This window comes from Muntiacus reevesi, chromosome 2, assembly GCF_963930625.1.
Source record: "Muntiacus reevesi chromosome 2, mMunRee1.1, whole genome shotgun sequence".
Lineage (NCBI taxonomy): Eukaryota > Metazoa > Chordata > Mammalia > Artiodactyla > Cervidae > Muntiacus > Muntiacus reevesi.
The window spans coordinates 277,006,654-277,028,081 of NC_089250.1; the positions used below are offsets into that span (position 1 = coordinate 277,006,654).

A 21,428-nucleotide genomic window follows, 5' to 3' on the forward strand; every position below is an offset into this window, starting at 1 on the left:
CCCATCCCCGAAGGGCAGGGCCGGGTGTGTTGTGACTCCCCCCTCCCCACGGACGCCTTGGGGCCTATTTACAGATTCACAGTTGGGGGGGCAGGGAAGGGGGGTGGAGGGGGCGCCCCTCCTCCCCGGCCCCTGGGGTCAGGGCAGGGGGCTCCCGTTGGTGGCCAGGAGCTTCTTGTCCTTGGGGGGGCCTCGGCGGGGAGAGCTGGTCAGCTCCGGGTCTGGGCGGCTGGGCGCGGGCTGCAGGCTTCGGGGTGGGGTCCCGGCGGGCCGGGTCTGGGCCCCGTTCTTCTCTTGTGTGCAGGGGCAGGGGGGGGGAGCGGTCAGGCCTCAGGAAGGGGTGCCACCCCTCTGGTGGTGAGGGGGCGGGGGGCGGCTGCCAGGGCTCACTCACACCAACCACCACGAGGCTGCCGGCCCTGCACCAACAGGGCGCAACCCTGCAGCCCGCGGCCGTGGAGACCAGACCAAGCCCCGGGGCGTCCTGGTGGGCCCAGCTCAGGAGACAGCCGAGACTCTGGTTACTGCACTCTGCGAGGCCCCGTATCGGGGCCAAAGCGCCCCCTTCCCTTTGGGAGCCTTGGGGAGCCCCCACCAGGTTGTTCTGGCTCTCCCGCAGCGCCTGCATGACTGGGCCACCCGCCAGACCTGGCCGGGGCTGATTCCCAGTGGTCAGGCAGCAGTTTCCGTGGGGCCCGAAACAAGGCCTGAGGTCCCGTACCAGAGACCACCCCTTAAGAGACACTGACGCTGGAGGCCGTGCTGCCATAGCAACCCCCAGGGCTGCCCCTCTGGGGCTCAGTCGGAGGTCCCGCACTGCCCCACTGCCCGTATAAGGCACGCGTCTCGGACCCCGGGTCCCTGCGGGTCCTACATCTCTGAAGGTGTGCCCTTTAAGGAACTCTGGTCGTCAAGGCCACCTTTCCTTGGCAGCCGGGTCTAGCGAGGTTCAGGGGGCCTTCCTGGCTTCTGGTCCCCCTGGAGAAGCAGACTCACAGGGCAGAATTCCTCTACCTGCCTATCGGGGCGGCCCTCCACTCGAGGCTAGCCCCGTTCGTCTGTGTCGGACCTCTGACCCCAGGGCTGCGTGATAATTAATTGATGTTGTAGGAACCACGGAGTTTGTTTGCGACCTTGACGTCCTTGATCCCTGGTGGCTAGGGGACTCCCCTCCTGACGACCACGTGGGCACAGAGACGCCCCTTCCCCCCGGAGCACAGACCTCACCCCCTCCCGGGGAGAGGCCCGAGGCTGTGAAAGCCAGGCCCAGCAGGGCCAGAAGGCTCTGTGAGACAAAGACCACCTCATCCTGGTTTTAGCACTGACAGTCCTTGGTGTCGGGAACCTCAGGACAGTTGGTCGCCCTCCTCCAGAACATAGGTCGAAAGCCTTCGGTGGCAGGGAGAGCCACCACCTCCAACAAGAGACCGGTGGCCCCTAAGGGACCCTGGAGGTTCCCTCCCTCCGTGGCGAGCCCTTCTCAGGCTCGGGAAGGCCCGGTTCCCTGGGAGCCCTGCAGCTGAAGCCTCGCCGGTAACACAAGCCCCTGTCCCGCTTGGCCACCAGAAGTGCCCCCTCCGCCCCACTGCCCTGCCCCCGCGGGTGCCCCAAGTGCCTCCCACCTGCCAAGGCCTGGACGGACGGCTGGTCGTGTGTGCTCAGCAGCTGGGCCTGGATGGTCTCCACCACCCGCTTGAACCGGCGGCTGGGACCTGCAAGGGGCAGGGCAACAGACCGATGAAGCAAGATCCATGTTTTCCGGCAAGAGGGGAAAAATGCAAACAGGAACAGTGTTCTCCGCCCGTTTGGGCCTCCTCTCCCCCCTGGTGTGTCTCTGTCGCGCCCCTGCATTGAGCACGCCTGCTTAGGAGGTAACCTTCCTAATCCTGACGACGACCCATGACCCACAACTCGCTCTGCACCTGGATCGTGCAAACTGTCAGTAACGCATCATTTCATGTATGGCCCTCTGTCTCACAAACGCATATAACGGCGTGTGGACCGCTCATGAGCAGAACAGTTCTCAGACTTTCTGAGCGGCTGCTCCTGGCTTATAGTACTCAGTTTGACTCGAATAAAATTGTCCATTTTTTTCTTTTTTTCTTTTTATTTTTTTTTCTTTTTTTAAAAGATTTATTTATTCTTGGCTTCACTGGGTCTTCCCTGCTGTGCGTGCCTTTCCCTCTAGTTTTGGGGGCGGGGGCCACTCTCTAGTTGCGGTGCTCACTGCAGTGGTTTCTTCTGTTGCAGAGCACGGCTCAATAGTGGTGGCAGACCGGCCTACTTGCTCCGTGGCATGTGGGATCCTCCCGGAACAGGGATTGAACCTGTGTCCCCTGCATGGGCAGACAAATTCTCAACCACTCAACTACTCGACCGCCAAGGAAGTCCCTCCATGTTTTTCTTAAATCAACGGATTCATCTTTTCATCTGCCGTGCTGGGCTAACTGGCTGGATATGACAGGCACCCACCAGAGGGCACCGGGAGTCCGCCAGAACCAGCACGGGCCCGCCGGGCTTCTCGGTACTTCTCAGGTGTTCTGATGAGTTCTGCTACCCAGCGCTCACTGTTTGAGTGATGATCCTGAGAATTTTATTTGCACTGTTTTCACTTAAGGCTTGAAATCTGAAGGGGCTTCAGTGCATTTCCTAGGCAGGACCTGGGCAAGAGACCCAGGGAAACATTACTGGCTGGGTTTTTGTTAAATCTGACTTAAATTCAAAATTAAACAAGTTGCTATATGGCTTGACAAGAAACTTTTGCAAGTGAAAGGAGAGCCTGAGTTGTTCAGCTCTTAATGATACCAAGCAGGGCCCTGTGGGGCTCCTGGGCACAAAGCCTCTCTGTGTCCCCCATTTCTCTGATTTTAGGAAACAGCCTTCCTTCAGCCTTCATGACCTTGCCTGAGTTCCAAGGGGCAGATTCAAGCAGTTGTTAATTAGGGAAGGGAGGCGGTGTGAGACCTGGGAGAAACAAGCGTCAAGAGCAGCCTTGGGGGCTTCCCTGACGGTCCAGTGGTTAAGAATCCAGCTTACCAGGCAGGGGCCCCCATCCGGTCCCTGGTCTGGGAGATCGCACATGCCACGGAGCAACTAAGCCTGTGGGCTGCAACTACTGAGGCCCGCAAGCCCCCGAGCCCGCGCTCCCAAACAAGAGATGCCATCACAGTGAGAAGCCCGAGGACCGCAAGCAGAGAGCAGCCCCCACCCCTGCAACCAGAGAAAGCCCATGCCCAGCAACAAAGTCCCAGCGCAGCCAAAAAGTATCTTTTAATTAAAACACGTAAAAAGTTGAAAAAAGTAAGCCAGGGTAACTCCTTGCTAGATTCGGAAGCAGCACGCAGGCGATTTGCCACAGGGCCCTCAGAAAGTTGCTTAGGTTTTATCTGAATATCTGAATTAGGCTACAAAATTAATAATGGGAAATTGCGCCTCAAAGGCCAAACAGCTCCTGTACAGACAGCCACTGATGGGAATACTAGCTGGGCTTATGTATGCTTGCAACCACTTAATTGAGAATGAAAGGAAATCCTGCCCTGAAATGGCCAACATAGGTCTTTTCAGCACCCTACAACGGATTTTTCACACACAGTTAAAAGCCTGCAGTCTCCTGGACCTCTGCCTGCAGGGTGTACTGGAAACAACAGTGGTAAGAGTTTTTCCTCTTTTTAAAAATTAGGTTAGCAGGGAAAATATTTGTAGGGCCAGCTTCTTGGATCTTTCGGATTGGAAAAACTCCTAAATTATAAAATGTTAGCGAGCTCTCATCACATTTTCCTATTTTCATACGTATGCAGAAGCCCCCAAAGTTTTCCAAATTCCAAAAATGCCTCATTGAGGGATTTCCCCGGGGGCATCTGTGGTTTAGACTCTGCCTGCCAATGCAGGGGACACAGGTTCAATCCCTAGTCGGGGAACTGAGACCCCGTGTGCGTCGGAGCAAGGATTGAGCCAGGACATCACAACCAGAGTCCGTGTGCAGCAGCAAGGATCTCGTGCCTTGCAACTGACACGGGACTAAGCCAGATAAATAGGCAAATGAATATTGAAAAATAATTTTTAAAAATGTAAAACGGAAACTGAAAATTGAAGGCAAGGTAACTCTGAAAGAGAGAACAAAAGGGAGACAGGGGATCTGAATCCAACCTCTTTTCTAACTGTTGTGTTTTACATTATTGTAACTGACTCCTGGCTAAAATTCTGAAATGGAAACTATGGGGTGTCTATTGGTGCATTTGTATGGCATATATATGTGTGTGCTATAGATGTCTCTTACTGCCAAAATTAATCTGTAAATAAACTCTATTTATTGGCTTACAGGAAAATAGGCACTTATGTAAATGCTCAGAAATGGAAAAGAAACTAACCCTAATGACTTTCAGGTTTGCATGCACTGGGAACCATTCAGTATAGCATTAATACCTGGTACTAAATTTAGCTTAAGTTTGTTGCATTAATTAATACAGACATGTTTCTAGAGTCATCAACATTAAGCATAGTATTTTTATTGTATCTAGGCTTCCTAGAAATCAAATAAATAAGATCTTATTCCTGTTACAAAGTTTGTCCACAAGAAAAATAACTAGATATGATAAAACTTTTCAGTTAATAAAATAGACATAAATAAGTGCCTTTAGGTAAACTCTTTGGGGATAATTATGTTTGGGGAATGTCTGTCTAAACTAGCCCCTTCAGACTTTGATAACCTGAAACTTTAGAGGACTGCTACCCTCAGCGGTCTTGAGCATCCCACAGAGCAGGGGGCAGCCGCGGCACGGGACGCTTACCGGAGATGAGCGTAAAGGTGACTGAGTAGATGCCACCACCACCGCTGCCGTCCCGCCGGGGGGAGGGTTCTGGACCCTCAGAGGAGCTGATGTCCACCTGGAAGCGGACGGGCTTCTGGAAGACGGAGGGGCCACCGCTGGCCTTGTACTCAGCCCTGAAGCTGGTCTGTGACAGCACGCTGTGACTCAGGCTGGGGATCTGACAGGGACGGGAGCAAGAGGAGAGGGTGATTTCAGTGACCTGACTCCAAGGCACAGATAAGCAGCCCTTGACCAGCTCTGCCCCAGGAAACACCAGTCCCCTCAGCCACCAGGGGGAAAGGATAACAGAAGAGGCATTAGAGGCCCCACTGCCTGCTGGGATTTATAGTTTTCTCTATCTTATAAACAGGGCATCAGAAAAATGGCTGAGCTACTGAATCCCATGGTAATATGGACTTTCACACCTGGTGCCAGCCCCAGGCCCCAGGACCACCTTCAACGAATTCCTTCCTTCTTCCACAAACCCTGCCCAAGTCGCATCTGTCTCAGAAACGTTAAGTCCCATGAGCTCCTTGGGCAAAGAACCACAGGACCCAGCAGACAACCCCAGAGTGCACTAGAAGAAGTATTGAGAGTTCCTTTTGCCAATCTCAGACCTGGTGGTAGGGGAATGGCAACTCACTAGGTCTTCAGTAGATGCTAACATGCAGGGAATAGTAATTCCGGATCTCATTTCTCACTTCCAGGCCCCAGGGCGCAATACACCTGGCTTCTTGTCTCCACAGTGACCACAACCAACTCTGGCTAAGAAACTACAAATCCCATGAGACCCAGGTGGACCCCAGGCCAGCACTAAGGAGGTGGACCCCAGAGGCTGCTGGGATTTGTAGTTCTGTGGAAGCCAGGGTGCATGGGGACCCACGCCCCTCACCGACAGGAAGGCGTGGACAATGTCCGCTTTGATGCTGCTGAGAGGTTTATCCTTCAGCACGAGGAATATTTGTTCTTCTTTGTCCAAGGAGATGAAGTTCCCGAACCAAGAGCGTTTGGCCAGCCTGAGTGGGAACAGATAGGTTGGAGGTGGGTTGGGAGGAGGCTAACGGAATCGCCCCTTCCATCCACTCTCTTCCCTTCCCTGTCAGACTCACTCTGGAGAGGACTCTGGCGTCAAACTGGACATCTCCTCGGCAGTGGGGACTGGGGAAGACAGAGCAAGGTCAGCACGTGTCCATCACCTGGTGCCCAGCACACAGGCCAGCAGGGACCTCCACCCAGGGATTCCAGACCCCGGAGTCGGTCCACTTCCCAGCAGTTAAACCCCAAAAGGCATGTGCGCTGCGTGACGTTCTCCCCAGGGATGTGGCCCCTCCCTGGTTGGGCCACGCCTCCTGGGGGTGGAGCTTGTTCGCCATGAGCCAATGGGAAGGTGAGCCACGGCACTGAAGGGGAATGGCCTTCTGACGAGCTCCTCCTCCAGAGTTGGAGGCCCGACCTCGCCTCTCCCCAGCACCTTAACCTCTGCTCCCAACAGCATCTTCTCATAGGTCGTGGGAGTCCAGGCCCCCAGCCTGGTCCTTCCTGGGGACCCAGATGTTGGACCCCAGCCCCCACCCCACATTAGGACTCAGGAGTACACGTCCCACACCCTTCACGCTCCAAGGACCCCCATACCCTGCATCTTGCGCCGGTGAAAGCGGGGGGAGCCCAGGAAACTGTTGCGGATGGAGTTGAGACGACTCCTCCAGGCGGCTCCCCCGACTCCGCCGCCAGGGCTGGGGGGCGGCGTTGTCCCTGGGGTCCCAGTGGGGCTGGCCCGGGGCGTGTGCAGGGGCGAGTGCAAAGGGGTCCCCCCGGAGGAGCGCGGGGGGCCTGGGGGGCCGGGCAGGGGTGTGGAGCGGGCACTCGGGGGCGGGGGCTGCTCCCCGGCACCCCCACCCCTGGGGCCCCGAGAAGGCAGCGTCTGCGTTTTAGAAGTCGGTGAGCCCCCACCCCGGGCCTCATCTCCAGTGGGCTCCGGCGAGAAGGAAAATACTGGACTCTGTAGAGCAGTGGAGTCGAGTGAGAGAGTGGACTCCGACTCCCAGGACATCCTAGGAGCCCCACAGGCGCGTGCGCGCGCACGCACACACACACACACATACACGGTGCACCCCAAAGACACCCTAGGAGCCCCACAGGCGCATGTGCGCGCGCGCACACACACACACACACACACACACACACACACACACACACACACACACGGTGCACCCCAAAGCAGGATGGAACTTGCAGTCCAATAATTTCCCCAACACCCCCACCCCACCCCCACTGCTGAGTTGGGGGGCAGGGACTTTTTCTATCATGCTCAGGGACTGTAAACCCAGCAGTGACAAGAACAGAGTAGGTGCTCAGCTAACTTTAGCTAAATGAACAAATGGGACCCTTCAAGCGCACTGAAAACCCAATATGGGAGATGACGTGGGAAATGGGCGGTCTGGACTAAGATGCCAAAGAGGCCTTGGGTCTTTGGCTCTTTGGGGACAAGGAGGCAATGTCCCAGGACTTCATGGGAATTATAATTTCTGCTGCTTCAGCTTTGCTCCACAGGGTCTTCATTCCCTTACCCCCCTTAACCCATCTGGGACCTGGCCTTACCCTTGGGCTGCTCAGAGGACTGGACGACAGACCAGTGGAGGCTCCACTGACACTGCGGGATCTGTTTCCAGAAAAGATTAAGGGGAAAAAAATCAGGTGGGAGGGTTTCAGAAGGCTCGGATGTCTTCTCCCTTCCACACTCCTTCAAGATGAGGAAATGAGGCCCAGAGAGGGAAGGAGACTTGTCCCAGTCACGCAGCACCTCTGAGGTGGCCACAGCGTTGGAGCCCTGAACTCTCTCTCCACCCAGGGCTGTGCATTCCAGTGGAGGGGCAGGGGCTCCCACCTCTGGCTGTGCTGGGCCATCTCCAGGGCCCGTCGAGTGGGCACTGGGGAGCCACCACCCCCAGCATCTGTGATGCTCAGGACCTCCATGGACTCGCGCTGTGGCCGCCGCTTCCCGTGACGGCTCAGCATGGGGGAATCCACACGCTTCCGAGGTGGGTCTGCGGGCCGAGAGTATCATCCTGATCAGAGGGTGCACTGGTGCAGCTGGGCATGACACTCATACAGACGCGGACACTGAGGCTCAGAGTGAAGAGGGGCTTTGACAAGGGTCTCGGGGCAAGTCAGGGAGTCTACAGGTAGAAGCTCAAGGCCTGCAGCCCCTCCGTCCCTCCCTGGGGAATCTGGGGTCTGGACTCCCCGGCCTGCCCTTCTCACCAACATCATTCCGGGGAGGCAGGTCCTGATCCTCACAGCTGGGGTACCGCTCCTTCCGATCCAAAAGCAGGTAGTATATCATCTTCTCTTGGTTCTCCCTGAGTGGGGTGGGGGCAGGAGAGCACTGGGGTCAGAGGTCAGGTCCCAGGGTTGGTCTCATTCCCTCCTTGTGTCTGCGGCTCTGTGGGGCTCAGTGCACTCAGGCTCTCTGCCGATGGCTGCACTTTCCTAGGTATCAGTAGGGTTGGCCCCTTGGTCTCAGTATACAGCTCAGCCTCATTTTACTGAATGATGTAATAGTGACGCTGATGTGGCTCAGACGGTAAAGTCTGCCAGCACTGCAGGACACCCAGCTTCAACACCTGGGTGGGAAGGTCCCCTGGAGAACAGCACCCCACCCCAGCATTCCTGCCTGGAGAATCCCGTGGACAGAGGGGCCTGGCGGGCTACAGTCCATGCGGTGGCAACGGGTCGGACACCACTGAACAACTAACACTTTGACTTCAGCCTCTGAGCACGTACTGTGCCTAAGCACCATGTCAGGTGCTGAGTCGTCCTCAGCAGCTCTTCATACCTTTCAGCATCCCTTCTTCTCCCCACTGGTCTCTTGAAGAGCTTTCCAGTTTGTTGTGATCCATACAAAGGCTTTAGTGTAGTCAGTAAAGCAGAAGTAGATGTTTTTCTGGAACTCTCTTGCTTTTTCTTTCTTTTTTTTTTTTTCATTTTATTTATTTATTTATTTTTTTTCCAGTGGGTTTTATCATTCATTGATATGAATCAGTCATAGAGTTACACGTATTCCCCATCCCGATCCCCCCTCCCACATCCCTCTCCACCCGACTCCTCTGGTCTTCCCAGTGTACCAGGCCCCAGCACTTGACTCATGCATCCCACCTGGACTGGTGATCTGTTTCACCATAGATAATATACATGCTGTTCTTTCGAAATATCCCACCCTCACCTTCTCCCACAGAGTTCAAAAGTCTGTTCTGTACTTCTTGCTTTTTCAATGATCCAACAGATGTTGGCAATTTCTGATTCCTCTGCCTTTTCTAAATCCAGCTTAAACATCTGGACGTTCATGGTTCATGTACTGTTGAAGCCTGGCTTGGAGGATTTTGAGCATTGTTTTGCTAGTGTGTGGGATGAGTGCAATTGTGCAGTAGTTTGAGCACTCTTTGCCATTGCCTTTCTTTGAGATTGGAATGAAAATGACTTTTTCCAGTCCTGTGGCCACTGCTGAGTTTTCCAAATTTGCTGGCATTAAGTGCAACACTATCACAGTATCTTTTAGGATTTGAAATAGCTCAACTGGAATTCCATCACCTCCACTAGCCTTGTTCGTAGTGATGCTTTCTAAGGCCCACTTGACTTTGCATTCCAGAATGTCTGGTTCTAGGTGAGTGATCACACCATCATGATTATCTGGATCATGAAGATCTTTTTTGTGTAGTTCTTCTGTGTATTCTTGCCACCTCTTCTTAATATCTTCTGCTTCTGTTAGGTCCATACCATTTCTGTCCTTTATTGAGCCCATCTTTGCGTGAAATGTTCCCTTGGTATCTCTAATTTTTTTTGAAGAGATCTCTAGTCTTTCCCATTCTATTGTTTTCGTCTGTTTCTTTGCCCTGATCACTGAGGAAGGTTTTCTTATCTCTCTTGCTATTCTTTGGAACTCTCCATTCGAATGGATATATCTTTCCTTTTCTCCTTTGCTTTTTGCATCTTTTCTTTTCTCAGCTATTTGTAAGGCCTCCTCAGACTACCATTTTGCCTTTTTGCATTTCTTTTTCTTGAGGATGGTCTTCGTCACTGCCTCCTGTACAGTGTCACGAACCTCCGTCCATAGTTCTTCAGGCACTCTGTCTATCAGATCTAATCCCTTGAATCTATTTGTCACTTCCACTGCATAATCGCAAGGGATTTGATTTAGGTCATACCTGAATGGTCTAATGGCTTTCCCTACTTTCTTCAGTTTAAGTCTGAATATTCATGGTTAATTTCCTTTAGGATGGGCTAGTTTGATCTCCTTGCTGTCCAAGATACTCTCAAGCGTCTTCTTCAGCCCCACAGTTTGAAAGCATCAATTTTTTTTTTTTTTTTTTTGCTCAGCCTTCTTTAGGGTCTAACTCTCACATCTTTACATGACTACTGGAAAAACCATAGCTTTGATCATGGACCTTTGTCAGCGAAGTGATGTCTCTACTTTTCAATATGCTGTCTAGGTCTGTCATAGTTTTCCTTCCAAGGAGCAAAATGCATATAATAATTGAATAAAATATAGGCAGTACATATGCTAATTTATATACATATTCCTATATCTGTATATAGATATGCATACCTGTGCATATGCACATATGCACATACACATCTATCTATAAAATCATCCTCATCAGGCTCAAAATTCTGCAAGGGATTCACACCATGGTGGCCAGCCCCCAAGATGACCTTCACTCCGCACCCCCCATGCCCTTCCACAATGAACAGGGCTGAGCTGTGTAACCATCAGGATTTTGCAGAAATGATTGCAAGTCCATGGCTATGATATCAGAGACACCATCCTCTGTGGGATCACTCAGTCCTCTAGAGGAACTCAGCACTGCGTCAAAAGGTCATTGCAGCCACCTCATGGCAAAATCTACGAGGTAGGGAGGCCTCATGCCGGCAGCTAGAGAGGAACTGAATCTTCCTCCGATAGTCTGACAGTCATGTGAATAAACCACCCCATAAACAGCCCTCCCATCTGAACTGAGTTTTCAGAGGATGATGTCCCATCCACAGCTTGACAGCTACCTCAAGGGAAATACCAAGACAGAACCACACATCTAAACCATTCCTGACCCAGAGAAACCACGTAAGATAAGTATTTACCGTCCTTCTAAGCCACAGGCAATGGATACACACCTAGATCAAAATCCAATGTCATTACAATGGCCTCTTTTCTTCCTCTGGTCTTATCGCTGACTATTTTTTCTGATGCTGAAGCTGAAACTCCAATACTTTGGCCACCTGATGGGAAGAACTGACTCATTGGAAAAGACCCTGATGCTGGGAAAGATTGAAGGTAGGAGGAGAAGGAGATGACAGAGGATGAGATGGTTGGATGGTATCACTGACTCAATGGACATTAGTTTGAGTAAACTCTGGGAGTTGGTGATGGACAGGGAGGCCTGGCATGCTGCAGTCCATGGGGTCGCAAGGAGTCGGACACGACTGAGCAACTGAACTGAACTGAATTGATTCTTCCCATTGCTCACTCTGTTACAGTCCCATTGGCTTCCTACAGTTCAGTCCAGTTCAGTCGGTCGCTCAGTCATGTCCGACTCTTTGTGACCCCGTGAATCGCAGCATGCCAGGCCTCCCTGTCCATCACCAACTCCCGGAGTCTTTTTAAACTCATGCCAACCGAGTTGGTGATGCCATCCAGCCATCTCATCCTCTGTGGCCCCGTCCCCTCCTGCCCCCAGTCCCTCCCAGCATCAGGGTCTTTTCCAATGAGTCAAATCTTTGCATGAGGTGGCCAAAGTACTGGAGTTTCAGCTTCAGCATCAGTCCTTCCAGTGAACACCCAGGACTGATCTCCTTTAGGATGGACTGGTTGGATCTCCTTGCTGTCCCAGGGACTCTCAAGAGTCTTCTCCAACACCACAGTTCAAAAGCATCAATTTTTTGGCGCTCAGTTTTCTTCGCAGTCCAACTCTCACATCCATACATGACCACTGGAAAAACTGTAGCCTTGACCAGACTACCAAAACCCCCAAACCTCCACAGGTCTATCCCTGCCATTCTCTCTGCCCACCGATATCCACAGGGTTCACTCTCTCACATGCTCCGTGTCTTTGCTGCAATGTCCCTTCTTCAGGGACGCCTTCCCTGGCAGTCCAGGCTGGAAATGCCCACCCACCTCAGCCATGCCCTCACTTGGCTCTGTTTTTTCATGCTGTCAGGTTTGTGGGGTTTGTTACAACATTCGCAGGAAGCTAATACAGATGGTTGATTAAGTGGACTGGATCAATGGGAAAGTGGGTGATTGGAGGGATGGGTGGATTGTAGGACAAATGGGAAGAGGGAATCGATAGAATGGATTAAAGAATGAAGGACCTTATGGGTGGATGAATGGATAGTTGAATGCATGGAGCTTTGGTCAGCTGGAAGAGTATCTAAAGAAATGATGGTTGGGTAGATAGGCAAGTGGATGGTTGAGTGGATAAATAGCTAGTTGGATGAATGCATGAAGGCAAGAATATATACACAGATGAAAAGGTGGGTTGGGCGGGAGTTTGGATGGATAGACGTGTGGATGGGTATTCAAGCAGGAAACATGACACACTGGGAGAGAATCAGATTTATTATTTTATTTTAAAGATTTATTTATTTATTGACTGTGGTTTTTCTTGCAGCTCAGTTGTGGCAGTCAGGGTCTACTCTTCATTGCTTCACATTGCAGTGGCTTCTCCTGTTGCAAAACACAGGCGCCAGGGGCTTTAGTAGCTGCATCATAGAGGCTCAATATTTGTGGCACATGGGCTTAGCTGTCTGCCCCCTCCTGCCCCCACCCTTGCCCAGTATGTGGGCTCTTCCCAGACCAGGGATTAAACTGGTGTCCCCTTCATTGCAAGGCAGATTCTAAACCACTGGACCACGGAGAAAGCCTTCTTATTTTATTTTTTAAATTGAAGTCTAGTTGAATCACGATGTTGTGTTAGCTTCAGGTGTACAACAAAGTGATTCAGTTATTAATATATATAATATATATAATTCAATATAACTATAAATAAACATAAACATAAAATATAATTATATATATTCCTTTTTTGGCATTGGTTCCTTCTTTTTCATGGCCTAGTAATATTCCATTGCACAAACATACTGCTCTTTATCCTTTCGTCTATCAGTGGACACGCTGATTGCCTCCACGTCTTGGATGTTGTAAACAGTGCTATGAAGAACACTGGGATGCATGTATCTTTTCAAATTATACTTTTCTCTGGATATATACCTAGGAGTGGAATTGCAGGATTATATGGTAGCTCTGTTTTTATTTTTTTAAGGAACCTCCCTGCTGTTCTCTGCAGTGGCTGTAGCAGTTTACATTCTCTCCCAACAGCGTAGGAGGAAGAATCAGATTTTAGAGCCAGACAGAGTTGGGCTCTGACCCCAGCTCCCCATGGTGATATTGTACAAGCCTGGAAGCCAAGGTGGATCTCCATTCAAGAAAGAACTTACTTAACTGTGAGAAGTGTATTTGGCCAAATGCCCCCAGCTACAGTATGTGTAACTGGTTTGTTTTGTTTTGTTTTAATCAAGTTTCTTTCCAGGCAGCCCTCAACCAATGAGTAAGCCTTAGGGTGGGGGCCGTGCTAGGGCCTGACCACTTCCATCCAATGTGGGACTCATCTAATAGCAATCTCTCTTGTTTTTCCTTTTTTTCCTTCTTCCCTTCCCCCCCTTCTCCCCCTCCCTCTGAAAGTGAAGTGTTAGTCGTTCAGTCCTATCTGACTGCCGCCAGGCTCCTCTGTCCATGGCATTCTCCAGGCAAGAACACTGGAGTGGGTTGCCATTTCCTTCTCCAGGGAATCGTCCCAACCCAGGGATTGAACCTGCCTCGCTTATGTCTCCTACATTGGCAGGCGGGTTCTTTACCACCAGCGCCACCTGAGCTGAGGCCCCCTCCGTCTACTCCTCCCTGTTTCTTTCTTGATCTCTCTTTCTCCCTTCCTTTTTTTTTTTTTTTTTTTTTAACTTTGAATTGAGATAAAATTCAGGCAACACAGGACTTCCCTGGTGGTTCAGTGGTTGGGACTCAGCTTCCACTGCAGGGGTCACTGGTTCTGCCCCTGGTGGGGAAACAAATCCCACATGCACGCTGTGTGGCCAAAAAGAAAATGAAAAGAGAAACAATTCACAGAACACAAAATCATTCCTTTTAAGTATTTTAAGTAGCATTTAGTATCAGTCTTGTCTCGAGATCATGTCTATCAAGTTCCAAACATTTTCACCACCCTGAGAGGTAGTGATTAAGCAATCACTCCGCACCCATCCGGCAACCGCTAATCTGCTTTCTGTTCCCATGGATTAGTCCACAGTGAATCTTTGCACTGCCTCTCCCCTCGGGCTGAGGGATCTTGCAGGTGCATGGTCTCAGGCTCTTCCTAGCTATACTATCTTCCTGCCTTTCCTTTCACAGGTGGCAGAATGACTTCCTGCCTCCTCCTGTTCTTCCTCATCTTTATCTTTCACTTGTTCAGTGGCTCAGTCGTGTCTGACTCTTTGCGACCCCATGGACTGCAGCACGCCAGGCCTCCCTGTCCATCACCAACTCCTGGAGCTTGTTCAATCTCATGTCCATCAAATCGGTGATACCATCCAGCCATCTCATCCTCTGTCACCCCCTTCTCCTGCCTTCAATCTCTCCCAGCATCAGGGGCTTTTCCAATGAGCCAGCTCTTTACATCAGGTGGCCAAAGTATGGGAGCTTTAGCTTCAGCATCAGTGCTTCCAGTGAATATTCAGGGTTGATTTCCTTCAGGATGGACTGGTTGGATCTCCTTGCCGTCCAAGGGACTCCCAAGAGTCTTCTCCAGCACCACAGTTCAGAAACACTGATGTCATCTCAAAAAATCCCTTGCATTGCTAACGCCGCAGCATCTGCTTCCTGGAATAGCCAGCCACGCCGCTAAGCCTCTTGCTCTGAGATCCAGCTCCCCACCCTACAGAGCAGCCCAACCTCTCAGCGGTGCAGGAGGCTGAGTGGGGGTTCTGAACACCTCCTGGAGGAGCCGTCAACCTGAAGACTGAACCATGTGCTGCTTTCGCTATGTGCCAGGACCGCTCAAGTCCCTCCGTGACCTCACTCCTTATATATAAACATGTCCTCTGTGTGTGTGTGCGCGCCCGCGTGCTCAGTCACTTCAGTCGCTACATCTGACGTTTTGTGACCCTATGGACTGTGGCCCGCCAGGCTCCTCTGTCCATGGGGATTCTCCAGGCAAGAGTACTGGAGTGGATTGCCATTTCCTCCTCCAGGGGATCTTCCCGACCCAAGGATGAAACCCACGTCTCCTGCATTGCACGCAGATTCTTTACTGTTGCGCCACCAAAGAAGCCCGTATGTGTGTGTGTGTGCACGCGTATATTATGTATTTATTTAATTTTGGCTGCTCTGGGTCTCCACTGCTGTGCGGGCTTCTTGTCTAGCTGTGGCATGGGGGGGCGGGGTTACTCACTTTTGCGGAGCACAGGCTCTAGGCGTGAAGGCTTCAGCAGTTGTGACTCCTGGGCTCTAGAGCACCGGCTCAGGAGTCGCGGCTCACCGGCTTTGCTGCTCTGCGGCCTGTGGGATCTTCCCGGACCAGGGATGGAGCCCGCGTCTCCTGCAATGGTAGGCGGATTCTTTACCACCGAGCCACCAGGGAAGCCGGGTGGACTCGCTCCTGAACCCCATGACGGAGGCACCATTATGACCCTCGCTTTTACAGATGAGAAGACAAACGCCTGAATGCCTCCATCCCCGAAGTGGGCGGTTTCCCTTTTCTGGAGAAAATGATCCGACCACCGAGCGGAAGGGAAAGATTCCTGAAAGCGAAAGTGTAGTGTGGTCTCACCCAGAGGAAGACCTCTGGGGCCTCCTCCCCTCAGCTGAACCAGGGTAGCAGAAAGATCCAGAAGATTCCAGGCCCCCAGCCTGCATGTGGACATGGGCCAAGCCTGGTGCCCACATTGAAAGCAGCCCCCAGAGCTGCCTTTCCCTGCCCCTGGGTCCTCGCAGGGGTGTCCCGAGGCTGCTTCAGGCGCTGCAGGGGACACCCGTCAGCCTAGCCTCTGTGCCAATGTGGGCGTGTGGGTACCAAGGCCCAGACCATGGGAAGTGTCGAGCGGGGGTTTGTGTTTTGCCTAGGATCACCTGGAGGTCGGCATCTTTATTTCCTTTTGATAGAGACACGCGAGGGACTCCCCTCGTGGTCCAGAGGCTGAGACGCCACACTTCGAATGCCGAGCTGGCATGGATTCCATCCCTGGTCAGGGAACTAAATCCCACACGCCACCACCAAGACTTGTCAGGCCCCCACTAAAGACCCCACATGCTGCAACTAAGACTGGTACAGCCAAATAAGTGAATAAATACTTAAAAAAGAAATTAAGCCATAAGCTAGGATACAGAGAAGTTGGTAACCTAAGATGCATTTAAAAAAAGAAAGAAAGAAAGAAAGAGGAGCAGGAATGAGACAGGCACTAGCAGAGACGGGGCAAGGTGCGTGTGGGGGGTCGCTGCTCCCGGCGGGGGTGAGCCCCGGGTAGTGTCCAGCACCCCCACCCCGCCGCCCTCCCTGGGTCCATCCTGATCTCCAGGACGGGTGGCTGTGGTACCTTCCACGGCGAAAGGGACTTTGCAGATGAGGTTAAATTAAGGGTCTTGAGATGGGGAGGTTGTTCTGGATTTTTAGGGTGAGCCCAACATAACCACAGAGGGAGGTAGGCACCGCGAGCCAAGGAATGTGGGCACCACCAGAAGCTGGGAAAGACGAGGAAACGGGTCCTCCAGAAGGAACGCAGCCCTGCCCGCCCCTTGATTTCAGCCTACGGGGACAAAGACTCGTTCCCGACTTCTGACCTCTAGAGCCAGAAGCTAACAAATCTGTGTTGCCTTAAGCCACTATGCTTGTGGTTTACTGGCACAAACGTCGCAGTGCTCTCTACGGGCACCCAGCTCTTAACTGGCAGAGGTGGAATTCGAAAGCAATCTCACGGAGCTGCTTGCGGAGTTGAACGTTCTGGATCTTCTGGGGTATAGCTTAGAGGTGTGAAGCGTGGAATTATTCCAGGTGCTTCATCCTCAAGATCGCTGGGCTGTGTGCATGTGTGTGTGTGTGTGTGTGTGTGTGTGTGTGTGTGTGTGTGATGTAGAAGTGAGTCAAGAAACCAGGAATTCTACTTTCATGAGGATTAGGGGATCTGGTGAATAACTCCAGCACTGACAACTCAGGCTGTCGTGAGAGTTAGTGAGTTGACCCCCGTGGAGCACGGGAGCAGCAGGGGAGCCCAGTTAACACAGGGCAGGGCCTGACACATAAGATGAGTTAACACGTATTACGTCTCTTTCATGGCTACACACCACCAGTGTCAGCACCTCTCTCTTCCCTGCTCAGGAACCTTCCTTGGCTCCCCAGTACTCTCAGGATAACACCCAAGCCCTTAATGATGACTAACAACTTAGGGTCCTGGCTCATTTCTCCTAGTGGGTCCCACACTCTGGAGCCCAGCAGACTGCCCCCTAAGGAATGTCGCTCTCCACCTGAGTCTAGACGCATGGAGGGGTTAGCCACCAGAGTCACTAACCTCTAACCCACCTTTAACTGGAGTCGCTAACCTTTAACACCCTTGGATGAGGCGCTCTGCACTCTGAGAAAACTGGAAGAACAGGCCTTCAGATATTTTCAGGAAAAAAATGTTACCAGTCCAAATTCTTGCATCTTCTTCTGCTTCGAAAAGCACTGAAGTCATTAACTAAGGTATCCGTGCCTTGTGACTAGCAGCAACCTTCTAAGGAGATATCTGTTGGGCTGCCCAAATCCCTTTTGCAAAATTACTGATATGCTGGTATCAGATCCTGAGAACTCCCTGAGAGGCGGTCTCAAGGGCCACAGGACTCAGCATGACCCCAGATACAATGGAAACTCGCAGGTTAGCCGTTTCTATTTTGGTCAAAAGACAGAAGCACTCAACCCTCAGGGGCCAGGTTTCAGGAACCACCTGGGCCCTGCTGAGAAAGCCTTCCTGTAGCTCGCCTGCCTCCTCTCAGCACGGCTTGTGAGATTGTCCTAAACCTCCCCACAGCCAGACAGGCACTGGCCACCATTGCTGGTTACCCACTTCCCCTTCTGGGCCCACCCTGCCCTGCTCTGCACTACTGTAACATCTCGAGTTCTGCCTTTTTTTTTTTTTACTGCACCCTGCACCCTGTGGGATCTTAGCTCCCGGACCAGGGCTCCAACCCGTGCCCCCAGCAGTGGAAGCGCAGAGTCCTCACCACTGGATCACCAGGGAAGACCCGAGAAATCTCGTTCTTCATTGGTCACTGGGCCTCCGCCTTCAAGGAATACCCGTGATCCCTGTCTGTCTGTTTCTCTGCTCTCTCGTCTTTGCTCTCAAGGAATCTGAGAGCTGAAAACCCTCCTGAAGTGCAAGGGACGAGAGAAGCGGGCTTCAGAAGTCCCCGTGATGGGGGGCGTTGATGAAATATTCTTTAGCCACGGAAAGGCACGAAGCATTGACCTGTGCTACAACATGCTGTCATGCTAAATCACTTTAGTCGTGTCCGACTCTCTGTGACCCCATGGACGGTAGCCCGGCAGGCTCCTCTGTCCGTGGGATTATCCAGGCAAGAACCCTGGTCTTCCCCACGCAGGGATCGAACCCATGTTTCTGAGGTCTCCTGCACTGGCAGGCGGGTTCTTTACCCACCTGGGAACATGGATGAACCTCAGAAACATCACGCACAGTGAGAGAAGCCAGACACGAAAAGGCACACACCATTTATATGAAATGTCCAGACGTGCCAAATCTATAGAGACAGGAAGCAGTTTGGATGTGGCCAAGGGGTTGAGGTGTGGGGAGGAGGGAGTTGGGGGTGTCAGCTTAACTGGTAAGGGGCTTCCTCCTGGGGTAGTGAAAAAGTTCTAGAATGAGCTATCGGTACTGGTTTCTAAACACTGTGAATGAGCTAAATGTCCCTGAACTGTATAATTTATTTATTTATTTTTCTCATTAAACTTTTTTTTAATGGGTCTCAAATTCTGTGACAGATTTTTGGTGAAGTTGTTTTCATTAAAAAGTACTGATTTTAAAAACTAAGAACTTAAAATGCCACACACAAAACATATGGTCCACAAAAACTTTCTCCTTTCCTTCTGAAGGTTTTACGATGCATTGTTATCATTAACTAGTCTTTTACTATCAAACTTAAATGGCCAATTGAGACAAACAGTTCTGAGACAGTTCTTTCACCACTGAGTAAGACTGGGGTGGCGGGTGTTGGGGATAATATTCATTTAGCCTTCTGAGCTTTCTGAGCAGACTTGGTGACCTTGCCAGCTCCAGCTGCCTTCTTGTCCACTGCCTTGATGACACCCACAGCGACTGTCTGTCTCATGTCACGCACAGCAAAACAGCCCAGGGGAGGATAATCAGAGAAGTTCCCGACACACACAGGCTTTCCAGGAACCATACCAACAATAGCAGCGTCACCAGATTTCAAGAATTTAGGGCCATCTTCCAGCTTTTTCCCAGAACAACGATCAATCTTCTCCTTCAGCTCAGCAAACTTGCAAGTGATGTGAGCTGTGTGACAATCCAGCACAGGTGCATATCCAGCACTGATTTGGCCTGGATGGTTCAAAATAATCACCTGAGCTGTGAAGCCAGCAGCTTCCATGGGTGGATCATTTTTGCTGTCACCAGCCACATTGCCACGACGGACATCTTTGACAGACACGTTCTTGACATTGAAGCCCACGTTGTCCCCTGGAAGGGCTTCACTCAATGCTTCATGGTGCATTTCTACAGACTTCACTTCAGTTGTTACAGTGACTGGAGCAAAGGTGAGCACCATGCCAGGTTTGAGAACACCAGTCTCCACACGACCCACAGGGCAGTCCAATACCACCAATTTTGTAGACATCCTGGAGAGGCAAACGCAAGGGTTTGTCAGTTGGGCGAGTTGGTGGCAGGATGCAATCCAGAGCTTCAAGCAGGGTGGTTCCACTGGCATTGCCGTCCTTACGGGTGACTTTCCATCCCTTGAACCATGGCATGTTAGCACTTGGCTCCAGCATGTTGTCACCATTCCAGCCAGAAATTGGCACAAATGCTACTGTGTCGGGGTTGTAGCCAATTTTCTTAATGTAGCTGCTGACTTCCTTAACAATTTCCTCGTATCTCTTCTGGCTATAGGGTGGCTCAGTGGAATCCATTTTGTTAACTCCAACAATTAGTTGTTTCACACCCAGAGTGTAAGCCAGAATGGCATGCTCACGGGTCTGCCCGTTCTTGGAGATACCGGCTTCAAATTCACCAACACCAGCAGCAACAATCAGGACAGCACAGTCAGCCTGGGATGTGCCTGCAATCATGTTTTTGATGAAGTCTCTGTGTCCTGGGGCATCAATGATGGTAACATAGTACTTGCTGGTCTCAAATTTCCACAGGGAGATATCAATGGTGATACCACGCTCACGTTCAGCTTTCAGTTTGTCTAAGACCCAGGCATATTTGAAGGAGCCCTTTCCCATCTCGGCAGCCTCCTTCTCGAACTTCTCAATTGTTCTCTTGTCGATCCCGCCACATTTGTAGATCAGATGGCCAGTCGGGGTAGACTTCCCTGAATCTACGTGCCCAGTGACAACGATGTTGATGTGGGTCTTCTCCTTTCCATTTGGGCTTAGGTTTAATGGCGGTTTTCACGACACCTGTGTCCTGGCGGCAAACCCATTGCAAAAAAGCTGAACTGTATAACTTAAAACGGTTAGGGAATTCCCTGGCCCTCCAGCGGGTAGGACTGGGTGCTCTCACTGCCGCGGGCCCCAGGTTCCATCCCTGGTCGGGGAACCAAGATCCAACAAGCCAGGACGTGCCGCAAACCATAATGCAATCAAAGTCAAATAAAGTACAACTTAAATAAAGCACAATAAAATAAAGCAAAATGGTTAATCTTATGTGAATTTTATTTCAATTATAAAAATATCAAAAGAGGTGGGAGCTGAGGGAGCGGGTGGCTGGCACTTCTGGGGCCTGGACCCTCGGGTCCTGGGGACGCAGGAGGGGGGCCGGGGCCCAGGCACCTGAGTGGTGAGAAGGGAGGAAGCCAGGAAGCCGAGAGCTGTTCTGTGGGAGAGAAAAGAAAATGGTCAGAGGAAGCAGTGGTTTTTGGAGAGGGAGGGTCTCCTGACGGGGACGTTCTCCGAAGGATCACCCTCCCCACTCACTCCCTGGCTGTGGGGAACGGGAGGCCAGTGTGGGCAGGATCCCGGCACCAGGTCCGGGCCCGCCCCCGCCGCGGCCACACAGAAACGGCACCCGGCAGAGCGGGCACCCGCAGACCTGGGTTCTCGGCCCCAAGGAGGGAACAGCGGGGACGCTAGACCGCAGGGGCTGGAAACAATGGCGCGTGCTCTGGAAGAGGCTGGAGGTCCGGACTTCTGGGCCCCCCAGGGAGGAAGGATGGACAGAGCCGGAGGCTCAGATTTCTGGTTCTTGGGGAGGTCTCCCCGCCTGGGAGCCTGAAAGCTGAAGCTAGAAAGCTGGAGGAAGGGAGCTGGAGGGCCCTGGGAGCTAAGCCACGGTCCGAACTGAGACCGAAAGCGC

The 21,428-nt window shown here is 51.8% G+C and overlaps 1 protein-coding gene and 1 pseudogene across 1 annotated transcript; both read right to left on the reverse strand.

The window, feature by feature from the left end:
• Positions 1–42: 42 nt before the first annotated feature.
• On the reverse strand, positions 43–10,729 carry LOC136157661 (serine/threonine-protein kinase BRSK1-like). Its single transcript, XM_065919477.1, has 10 exons — positions 10,695–10,729; positions 8,070–8,167; positions 7,693–7,852; positions 7,407–7,467; positions 6,441–6,807; positions 5,918–5,966; positions 5,701–5,824; positions 4,788–4,986; positions 1,623–1,712; positions 43–293 (listed from the first exon to the last, which is right to left on the reverse strand). The coding sequence occupies exons 1-10, from the start codon at positions 10,727–10,729 to the stop codon at positions 139–141; spliced, it is 1,338 nt and encodes a 445-aa protein (XP_065775549.1). The 3' UTR covers positions 43–138.
• An 8,100-nt stretch (positions 10,730–18,829) lies between these two features.
• Positions 18,830–20,537, reverse strand: LOC136161748 (elongation factor 1-alpha 1 pseudogene; annotated as a pseudogene).
• Positions 20,538–21,428: the final 891 nt, after the last annotated feature.

Coding starts and splice junctions, on each gene's coding strand:
- LOC136157661 (XM_065919477.1), bottom strand. CDS start 10,729: ATGAGGCCTCCCTACCTCGTAGATTTTGCCATGAG. Junction 8,168..10,694: donor CTCGTAGATTTTGCCATGAG/GTGGCTGCAATG, acceptor CACCCCACTCAG/GGAGAACCAAGAGAAGATGA. Junction 6,808..7,406: donor GTCCTCTGAGCAGCCCAAGG/GTAAGGCCAGGT, acceptor ACTGCTCTACAG/AGTCCAGTATTTTCCTTCTC.